This window comes from Plectropomus leopardus, chromosome 9 (genome assembly GCF_008729295.1).
Source record: "Plectropomus leopardus isolate mb chromosome 9, YSFRI_Pleo_2.0, whole genome shotgun sequence".
Taxonomy (NCBI): domain Eukaryota; kingdom Metazoa; phylum Chordata; class Actinopteri; order Perciformes; family Serranidae; genus Plectropomus; species Plectropomus leopardus.
Genome location: NC_056471.1, coordinates 18,918,697 through 18,930,215, shown reverse-complemented (window position 1 = coordinate 18,930,215; position 11,519 = coordinate 18,918,697). Strand labels below are relative to the sequence as shown.

Genomic DNA, 11,519 nt, shown 5'->3' with positions numbered 1-11,519 from the left:
GGTGTGTTTTCATATTTTCCCTCTTTGTCATCCATCCAGCTGAATTCGTTGGTTTTTGCCATGATTTTCTTTTTTTTTTTTCATATTTGTTTGTGATTTTGTTGAGGGTTTGGTTGTTGCTCGGTTGCATTGGCTTTCATTTTTGTCACTGTTTTGATCATAATTATTGCAACTGCCATTCATCCAATTCTGGGTCAATTTCATGATATTGCATCAATAATTGATTTTGTTTGATGAGGTGCTTGCTTTTGTTTGCGTCTAGCCTCACATTGCACACAGTTTTCAGATCTTTGGTTCATTTCTGTCTTTTTCCCTCCCAGTACGCTTCTGTGTGACATCTAGCAAGCGTTCAAATTCCTCATGGCATAGTTTTGATAAATGACTGTTGATCCCGTGAAGTATTGTGCTTAGGATAATTTATGAAGACACCCACACAGAGTTGATAGTCATTCCCTTCATCCACCTTTTATTTGAAATCCTGGTTAAAAGCTATGCTCTGCCATGGTACATTATACATAAGCCAACTACATGCCCTTGGTACCAAAGATTTAATTCATAATGTGTTTATATGACACACTGACGAGTTGTCAGGATGATTTTCCCCTCTTACTGCAAGCGACTGCCCTGAAATATGCAGAAATATTCCGTCTGTGTTCTACAATTCTGAATTATTATCCGTCATGAATTTTATGCATCAAGGATTTAAATTGATTTTCACTTAGGTTGCTGATCAGAGTGGAGTATTTTTGTCGGAATAATTTAAAATCAATGAATTTATGATTAGTAAACATGCTACAAAATCTTCAGGCTCTGTTTGAATCAGCTTATTTCACAGGTACTATATATGTATTAATTTCTCTAAGAGAGGTCAGGTTTTATCTGTATAATGTGATCATATTTGGGAGTCACACACTCCCAGAATTTGAATATTATCAAGAAAAATATGTCCTCATTGATTCTACTCACCAAGCATATCTTCAGCGATGTTAAGCTGATAATACATCAAATTTTCTCTGTCCCCTTGAGCAATTGACAAGTGATGCCTCCCACTTTAGACATTAGATTTCCCACCAGTTTTAAGTGTGCTTATTTAAAGCCTGTGTCATGGAAAAAAAAAAGTAGCATGAAGCTTTGCCTGATGAGAATCGGTGGCTGCAAAGGTTAATTAAATGCACTAAAGGGTTAATCACTCGTAATACAGTATGATTAAAATCACCGTAATTAGGTTTCGAATGAGGCTGATAAGACAGAAGAAAAAAGGCAGCCGTCCTTTAAGATTATCAGCGATGCCACGTACTATCCTTGGGTGAGTCACGTTCCCAGGATCCGAAGTGATGTGACAAGATGACCAGCTGTCCTGTTTGTCAAAGCTATTATAATTTCATCTCTGCTTGATTTCGTCTCCGTCTAAAGTCTGAAGAAGGACACTCCTTCAAAAAGTGTGGCAGCTGCTTTCATCCGAGGAGGTACAAAAGAGAGAATATTTAAGCGCTCTAGAAGAGATTTTTTTTTTCAAGTGTGACTGTTAAAACAAAAGCTGAATCTGGTCGGTCAATGCCAGTGATTCGGCCTCTCTTGAACCTAAACCCTGACACCAGAGGTCCAAAAAGCAAAGATCACAGGCAGGTTGTCGTGTTTTCCTTTTGGCTCATCACAGTGACAGATGGTGCTTTAGTGCCTTTACAGTGATCTCTCATTGCCCCACACCCTCCCACGCACCTAAAGCAGCTGAAAATAAAGCAAAGACAAAAAGCCCACCCATGGAATAACGATGTGGAGGGCACGCAGGAGGAGATGATTACGGTTGAAGGTCAGCAAAATGTTTTCAGGGACTTTACAGATGTAGCTGATAAAGAATAGAGCTTGTAAAAATACTTCAGAGACCACAGATTTGTGTCACCATATGGCTTCATTATACAGAGAGAGCCCCTCCACCCCCACTTTTTCCTCTCTTCCCAGTTTTTTTTACGCATCTCATCATTTTCCTTTAACCCCTACCCCGTGATATTAGAGGTCAATCTGCCTCCAGTGATGAGGAGCTCTTGTGAGAGTATGTGCTTCAGCGGAGGCAGATCAAATGAGTACCACCCTGCTTGAGTGATCTTAGACATCACCATGAATATGGAGGGAATAAAAAACGCAAATACATTCTTTTGTTTGGTCCGTAATTCAGGGTCCACGGAGCACGTATAGGGTCACGAAAAACTAACACCCTATGACTCTATATAGGAGGAGCTGCAGTAAGTGTTTTTGTAGTGCTACATACGTTGCAGTTTGATTACATGCACTGTAAAAAGAAACTATTTCTTTTAACTTAAAAAAATAAAATAAAACTTGGTGTCGGAGCTGCATTAAATTTTTAAGTTTACTGAATTTGAGAAGACAGTATGAATCATTACAAAATTATTTCAACTTGTCTTCTCACATTTTTTCCACTTCAGATTTTAAGGTAGCCTCAACACATTTTTTTTTCTAAGTTAAAAGAAAAAGCTTCTTTTTACAGTGTAACCTCTAGACCAGTGGTTCTCAACTGGTGGGTTGCAGTCCAAAATAGGGTTGTGTATCCATTCTGAATGACTCATAAATGTCACAAGTTTGTAAAAAACATACTTTAGTACAGTGAATTTCCTGCACATAAGTTTTATTTTGTACTGCTGTTTCTCGTCATAATTGCAATTATATTAATCTATTTGTGTTTTAAGCCAGTATGCTTACATGTTGTGAAATAAAATTGAGTAAGTGGTAATTTATCTAATGTGTGGACCTTGAACTAATGACTAAAAGGAAATCTTGGACCCTGTGACTGGACCGGCTGGGAACCACTGCTCCAGACTATAAATGTTGTAGTTACGCCTTATTTATAATGCAATTTATTCTATCATCTTTATAATAAAAGATCATATTAGAAATGCATTGGAGGGCGGTGGCGAATACTTTGCATTTCGTCTTTTATTTGTGTGGGTGAAGGTATGGGCCTCTCACACTAGCCACCCATGGTCTGATGACAAAGCGCTTGTGCTGACTCATAGTGGGTGCATAGCCAGGGGAGGAAGCCGTGATTTTAAAAGGCTAACTAGGCTTGTTAATCAAATCTGATCGTGGTATTAATTCCTAGCGACTGGTTATGTAGGGCTTTATTTTATTTTACTATCATCCTTTTTTTTGTTGTTGTCGTTTTCTGTTGAGTCATTGCATCTGTAATCACTGTGCCTTGCTAATGTAAGCACTATCAGGTCAGATTCTTCCTGATTCAGATACTGGCAGATGTGCTGCTAACCTTCTTAGGAACAACAAAATATTCTGTACATATCAGAGGACCCACTGGCAAGGGTCCGAAAGAAAGAGTGGGCCTAAATTGATCCAAATGGCTTTTTTTGAGGGGAAATGAAGAGTGCTGCACTAGTGTGGTGGGAGACAAAAAGACAAATTGGGAGTGATAATTGGATAAGATTGCATGCTCTGATAAGTACAGGAAAAATGCACAAGCTTGTGACACTTGTAGCATTCTTCAAGGAAACCTGACAAGATAATGACTTGATTGCCAGCCGTGCCTTGAAGAATGCTTTTTTTTCTTTCTTTTTTTTATCTTTTACACTCTCTTCGGAGATTTTTTATTCAGTGTTCAGTGTAGCCTCACACTGATAAGGCTACAGCTTAGGCTGCTCAGAGCTCGATGATATTGTAACTACAATCTCCCTATATCTGTCTGTCTCTCTATATTTCAGGAGACGGCACTGAAACCACCACACTATGGCACACTCTGTGGCACAGGTACAGCTCGCTCCCACAGGATTAAAATCAATCTCTAGCTCCCACTACCTAAAGCGAGAAAAGAGAGAAAAGAGAGAGAGAGGGCAGAGGGAGGAAAGAAGGAAGGCGAGAACTGAAGAGGTGAAACAAGTACTTTACTGTCTCTACAGCCTCAAACCCCACCTTTTCGTACAATCGAGAGAAAAGATGAACTTGGAAGGGGGAAAAAAATCTCAGAAAAAGAGAGAGGCACTTCATGTTGCCTGCCTGAAACTTGACAAAGCTCCTCCTGTGAATCTGTTGGAAGTTTGAAATGCTTTATTGAGTCCCATGCTATTACTTACCTGTGTCAATGAGGACGATACTGTATGCCCTGAACCCCACTCAAAAAACGTCCCTCTCCAGCACCCACTCTGTAAAATAGGTGTCAAATACAGTCGGTAGATCTGTAAAGTATGTTTATATGTATGTATGTATATCTATCACAGAGTTGATGGTGTTTATATTTATTGATCCCATTTCTTTGCCTTGTTTTCAGAACTGCCTGGTGGCCATTTTATTTTCTTAACTTTCTGATTTTTTTTTTTGTATCATTTGACATTGCTCTATTTTGGGCTTGCTCATGGAACTAATGACTTCTAGTGTATCTATGCTGCAAGGCCTACAACCTGTAGGCTTATATTAGTATTGAGCCCACATCACAGTGAACCTTTTCTGTCAACTTTCGCCTCTTTCTGTCCCACTTTGGATGCCACTGACAGCATGGTTAGTTGCAGAGTACTACAGAAATATGCATGGCCCCACAATACGACCACATTTGTAGTGCTTTACAACAGATCGCCATGCTGTTATAACAGCGCGAGGAATGGCGGGACAAGTTTAATACTTTGAGCTAAGCCACAATCACAAGGGACTAACTGCTGGGGTTATAATCAAAAGCTGTTTATGTAGGGCAGATTTGAAGAGCTCTAAGCCTGACCTTTTTGTGTGTCGCTTTCAATTCGGAAGTGATTTAACCTGTGAGATCCACGTTAAAATGACTCCAGATGGCAAAAAAAAAAAATATCCTCAGGCAGTCTTTAAAATGAGTTGTCGGGCTTAAGCAAAAATGACTGGACTTTGTGCACTTATTTACACTGACAAAAGAAATTTTCTGACAAGAAGAACATCGAACACCAAAATGAAAAGGTAATCCAGGCTTCAGTTGAAAAACAGCAATAAGTTAGCATTTGACAGAAAATCCACTATGGTGCACTTACTACTTCTTAGGCGTTTTTGTTCAGAGCATCATTTTGCTTCTACTGTTTCTACACCTTTAGAATCATTATGGTACAGTACGTCCTGACTAGAATACTTTCTACAGTATACACCAGTAAATGGCTTGATGGGTTAGCAGCATTGTTGTTCAATAGTCCTGTTAATTGGTAAGCTAACGACTGCTTCGATAGGTAAGGCATAAAAGGCACCTACAGTACATACATATAACAACATAGAATTAGAGTCATTAAAATGGACATAGCCTGTGTATTCAATTGGAAATGTACAGATGGACTGGACCAGAGGCTGTCTCCCCTATTGCCAGACTATATATAGTTAAATGCAATTACTGCATGGACCGGGAGCCTTTTTGATTTTGTTCCAGTCTTGTCATGGTTCTAAAGACTATGTCTATTTTAAAGCTTTTAATTTTATGTGTGTCGCCTCTTTGTAAGGCAGGTTGTTATTATTGAATGAGGTATATTCATGTAATTATGGTATCAAATGTATTCACTACTGCGTAGGAGCCACAGTATGAAATATACATAGCATCCTAGCACTGTGTAATGATTAGATTTTGCCTGATCTTTGGGGAAAAGAAAAAAAAATACTCATACATGGGGAGAGCTTTTGTCCTTGTAAGGGAGACAGACAACCTCACTTTTATTCAATGTGAAGTACAATATGCACCTTACATGATCTTTGTAATTGAATTTGATTTGCCAGTGTGGAGAAAACTGTAAATGTTTTGTTTATGTATGTGTGCGCTTCTGAAATTTATTAAAGTCTTTTGCATTGTATTGCATATTTTGATGACTCTTCTTATTCATTGCTTGGAGCATTCGATATTAGTCTGCATCACTCAGCCAGTTTTCTGCACACTGTACTGTATCTGTTTCCTGAACAGGAATACATGTTGTAAAATAATCATTTATTTCTCTTATAGCCACTAGCATATAGTACATGTCAAACTGGCTGTGGCCTGTAGACGTATGCGTAGCTGTGTTTGTTTGGACACCATTAATTGGCTCATTTCAGAGTTAGGAAAACTGCCCATACCTCCTTTTCTTCTACATTTTGCAACATAGGAGAGAGAGAGAGAGAGAGAGAGAGAGAGAGAGAGAGAGAGAGACGAAGAAATGGTTTAGATATACATCGCTCATTAGGAACAGATTACAGATAAAAAGTTATGGAAATTTGGTGGGAGCACATCCTTTGAAGTACACAGACAGAAAACAGCAGAAGAAAAGCTTTTTTTGGAACACTTTTTTTTTTGTTTCTCCTCCATGAGAGCTGATAATGATCATTTGATAATGATAGCCCTGCTATTATGATGTACAGTAGTGCACAAACACAGAGTTTTACACATCTGAGAGGAAGATTGATGCTAGAGGGTACAATAACCGCCGCTCTAACATTGTGTTATGCAGTGTTTATGCGGATTTGATCCAAAAATACAGACTTGAAAGGCATTAAACAAAGCAAGAGTAGAGACAACAGAAAATGTTTAATTGCTTATCAAAGTTACTTCATATTTTAAAACTGAGAAAGAGCTAATCAGTTCCCTCGGGGAAAGTGTCCTTGGTGATTTGAGAAAATGGTGCACACTCAAGTAGAGCCTTCTCATATAGAGAGTGCATAAATGTCAGCCTTCTATTATTAGATGAATGTAAACCTGCTAAACGCCTCGTTCTTACTTGAAAAACATGAAGCTCGGCTAGATCATACGGTAGTTATATCTCTTTGAGCTAGATAAATTATGATTTGATTTTTTCATGTTATGCATAATTAGGTAATGAAATGTTTTCAAATGAGCCATAAATAAATTTAAAAAACACCCCAACAAAGCCACAGCATTAATGAGTCTTAACATTCGTGCATGAAGATAGAGTGGGCGATAAATGGATTTTTCGTCTGCTTCAGAGTGCAAAGTCAAAGGTGAGAAAGAAGGGATGGCAGGAAAGGAATTGTAGATTTAGTGGAAACAGGAGTAGCTGGTTTGGTTTATAACAGGAAATGTCTTTGCTATGTCTTTGGACCATTTTGTTGTTGCTTCTCTGTTCCCACAGAAATTTGCAGTTGTTGCACCTCTCGGTGTGTGTTTGTGATTTTGGTCAGCTCGCATGAAGTGCATTCCCCGTGATTTTTTTACCATCTATAAAATGACTTTTAAAGGTTGTCCCATGGTTGTACTGCAGCATGTCATTGACCAAAGTGATTTGAGAGTTTTTCACTGACATATTGATCCATGATTTATGAGGACACTGTATTCTATTTCATCTAATAGTCCAGGAAGCTAGTTATATAGAGTAAGTTTGATTACATTTAATGCAATGATATGTCTGCAGATGGAACAGCATACACAGAACCGTGCAGAGGAACCCGCACAGACACATGCAGCAATTCATTTTGCAGTGGTGGTGAGGCTATCCATATGGTCTTCATTAATTGTATTTTTTTCTTTTCTTTGCTTTTTTTCACTACTCACAGTGTGGCTATTTCAGTAAAGCATGTGATGCAGCAGTTTCCTGTAATATAAAACCTTTAGATGCACTGCAGTAACCAAGCATACATTTATTACTCTGTTATATAAGTTATGAATAATAAGCAAGATTAATCAGAAACCACATTAAAAGTCTGTCATTCTGCAAAAAAAGGGTACATAGTTGGCCAAGTGACTTTCCACAACCTTGAGAAAACAATCAGTGCAATCAGTACCTCGCCCTGGTTATCAATTCTTTCCCTCTGATAAATGTAACATAAACCTGGAACCTTTTCGTTATTCATGTGGATAACATTGCAGCAAAGCTATTGAGATGGCAAAACCCATTTTTTTCTTCACATTACATTGATTTTACAAGTCACTCACATCCTCCGCCGAGATCGCAGTCATCCGCTGCAGACGGTATAGAGTGACAATTCAAGATTACAGATTGTTTAAAATTAAAGATTGCTGCAGCTGCTGTCTCAGCTAACTTTTTAAAAGCTATGTGCAGTGAGCGCTATTCAGGGTATTTTATCACATTTCTCAAAACGTGCATGAAATCGGTGATTGAAAGTCTGTACAGATTTGTTTGTCCCTCTTTACAAGTTGTGAATGTGACTATGCTGGTTTTGGCAGCAACTCAAAGCCTTCATAAAATCCTAGACATCTGTGTGTTTTTAGTGGTGGCATCAGATACATGAAGGTGTATTAAACATGGAACTCAGCCCAGTTGCCGGAAGCAAAATCTGGCATTGTACTGTATGTTTCAGCAAACCATAGATACATTACATTTTTATGTTCCATTTGTATCATATCAACATTTCTAGTGACCTAGTTCTGATAACACGTATATGAGCTGACTTCTGGAGGTGGAGGGGATGGTGGAAGGTGGGACACCAAGGCAATATGGCTGACAAACTGCAGACTACTGTTTGGGACCAACGACAACCAAACAGCTAAACTGTGTTTTTTTAGCAAGACGTTGTTGCGTGAAATCATCAACTCCTGCAACAATTGTTCCACCAATGCTAGGGGCTTTTAAGTGGGATATCACTGCAACTGGGTGCCTTAAATGGGACATTTACGATTTTATGACCCAAACTGAGTTTTTTTTAGCGAGGCATTGCTGCGAGGCTCAGTGCATTTTCACAGTGATTTTACCACCAAAACGTGTTTTTTATCAGAACATTAAAGCACTTGCAGCTGCAATTTTACAATAAATACTAAGTTGTTTTTAGCAAGTCATTGCTGCAGAACATAACTGCATTTCCAGCTGTGATTTGCCACCAGAAATTAGTGTGTTCTGGCAAAATATTATTTTTTTGTTAGCAGGACATCGCTGAATTTCAATTTGTGGCACCAAAACCCAGTAGTTGAAGCCAAAAATAATCTTCCTCTAACCATAGCCAAGTATTTTGTGCCTGAACGCGACCATATGTTAACTACAGCATTATTCAAATGGAGAGAAACTAAAAGTTTCAACATGTTTGCTACAAGATAACAGATTTGTAATAATGTTGCAAATCTGTGGTTTGCAGAAACTAACAATGCCAAAAACAACAAAAAGAATTGTACAATGCCAATATTCATCTTGGCAATTAGGTTGTGAAACTGCAAATTTTGGCTTTTTTTTTTTTTACTTCTACATGCCTCTCATTTAAATGTTCAAATATAAATATGGTAAATACTTAAAAATGATCATTTAATGCTAAGAGAGGTGTAGGTCAATTAGCCGAGCAGCAAGCATGTTTAGGGTATAATGTGAAGTTGTCCTGGAGCGATACTGACTGCCTAAGCAGGGGCTATTTATGCATGTGCGGTGCAGTGGTGCAGGAAACAAGAAGATGCTGTCTTTTTGTTGCACTCCACTCAAGGCAACACTCCACACAATTGCTGCCAAATCTCTGCCAAACTGAATAATTCAATCATCCCCCATAGCTGCGGTGGTCTAGCTACCTTTGTGTGTGCAACAATCAAATCAGTGTGGAAGCCCGCCGAGTGGTTCTTTCTCAGACACTGAGTAGCTCTACAGCCCGGAGATTGTTTTCATTGAAAACAATTCTGTTGATTAAACGAGGTGTGACTGTGGAGCGGGGATCTGAGGAACATCGATTGCTTGTACAATTGTTTGTTCCTTGTTAAAAGTGTGATCTAAAACAGTAGTTGCTGATAGTGTGCAAGGAGCATATGCTTTAGTGGTGTGCCTGCGAGACAGTTAGTGCGCCTCTGTCTCCCCTAAAATATCCCAGGTGCTGTGGAAGAATCCACTATGATGGCTCATCTAGGATTAATAATGCCCTCGTGGATGATAGCCACGCAAAATATTTGGAGATGTAGCTTCTTTAGCATGGCTTTGTCAACGCTTGATTGTTTTGTAGAATATATGTTACTGTGGTTGTTACAGTAGGGATAAGTGAGCTTTACAAGCATTCTTTAGGAGCCGCCCGCTTCCCCCATTTCCCTCACCCCACCCCTCTTTGAAGTAATCACAAGGTTTCAACCTCAGTTTTGCCTCTGCAGAATTAACACTAATCCCCCCGAGCACAAAACCAAATACAGCAAAGAGAAGGCAAAGTGTATTTATCATTTTAGCAACCAGGTGCTTCTGCATTCTCTGGACAATCAGCGACTAAGCTACAGCCACATAGAGGTTATTTGCATTGAAATTTGGCCCCCATTTTATCCTCTTTGAAGCATACAGTGGAAAACCTGTCCAGCAATCTATCATGTTGTTGGGGCTAATGCATTCAGTTTTCAAACCTAGCCACGTCCCACTGTGGGTCATTGTTCAACACGATGTGATGCTGTCAATGTTATGTAAAGCGGAGGCTCTTTTCTGAAGTGTAACCAAGCTCTACCGCTAAATGAGTTCAAACAGTCAAAAAATGAATGCATTAGAACAGTGTAGTGTTGGATCTATTTTGTGGCAACATGTTAACCATTCATAACAAAAACAAACTGTTCCTAGAGTGATGGTTTATCTCGAGTGTGTTAAGCACAATGTCATGCAGGCACTCCATGTTTGCATGCTGAAGGTAGCCAGACTGAAAGACAACAACTTAAGACGTTGTCCAAGGAGGGCCATGTCTGTGTCCTCCTTAATCCTGGTAATCCTCGTACAGAATTCTTGATTTGCTTTTGTAAAAGAGATTGGGAGACGATAAGATGCTCGTCCGCCTCCTTAGAATAGCTGATAATCTGGTTTGAACAGAGGACTCAGGGGGTATTTAGCCTGCCTTAACATTTGCCCAAGCAGATGGCGCTGACGGGGGAAGGCGCAACCTTAGCCTCCAATCCCCTCCCTCTCTGCATGGTCCATTTTGAGAAAAAAAAAAAAAAAAAAAAGAACAGTGGGATGATAATCAATGTTGTTTATTTTGCTGCTTGACTCTTTAAGTACTTTCAGCCAGATTATAGGCTTTTGCAGGGGATAATCGGGAGACCGCGGACAATTGCCTTTTTTCATCCTGACAGTATCCCCCAACGAATGCGTAAAGAAGGCGATTTAAAGTAGATGCCGACTCTTAATTCCTGATTAGTCCCATTGCAAACCCTGTTAAAATTAACTGGACACTGCGCTAATCACTGCATTTCAAACACCCCCTGTTCTGGCGTGGTGGACATGCTGTATCCAGCAGCGAGAAGACATCCCATGAGTGATATCTCCATTAGTACTCAGTGTTTGAAGCTGCCTGTTTTTCAATGCGATGACACTCACACTATGAACCCGGAAATCTACTCCAGGGTAACTGTAACACTTCAGGACTGAACAGCGAGGGCGCTGACCTCTTTTCAGTACAGATGGAGGCAAGCCCTTTTCTTTTCTGTGTTGTACAGTAAAAAAGAAAGACTGACGGAAAAAAACAGTTGCTCTTATTTCAGTCCACAGTGGAAACGTGATGTCAAGACAACTGCTATTTGCAAGAGTGGACTACATATCACTTCACTGTACTGTGGCATTGCAATATCTGATCACATGCAGTGTGAGCAATGCATGACTGCAAATAAGCTATTAAGTCGTTTATAT

The 11,519-nt window shown here is 39.4% G+C and overlaps 1 protein-coding gene across 2 annotated transcripts in view; it reads left to right on the top strand.

Moving 5' to 3' along the window:
* Nucleotides 1-11,519, top strand: part of pcdh11 (protocadherin 11) — a 148,197-nt gene that overhangs the window by 18,536 nt on the left and 118,142 nt on the right. Inside the window, exon 4 of one of the 2 annotated variants that reach the window (XM_042493964.1) lies at nt 3,726-5,245. The exons of the other annotated variant lie outside the window; for it this stretch is intronic. Coding sequence (XP_042349898.1) covers nt 3,726-3,809 — 84 coding nt within the window. The 3' untranslated portion in view covers nt 3,810-5,245. Of the gene's footprint in view, nt 1-3,725; nt 5,246-11,519 lie in introns of those variants that run through there. 2 annotated transcript variants of the gene reach the window in all.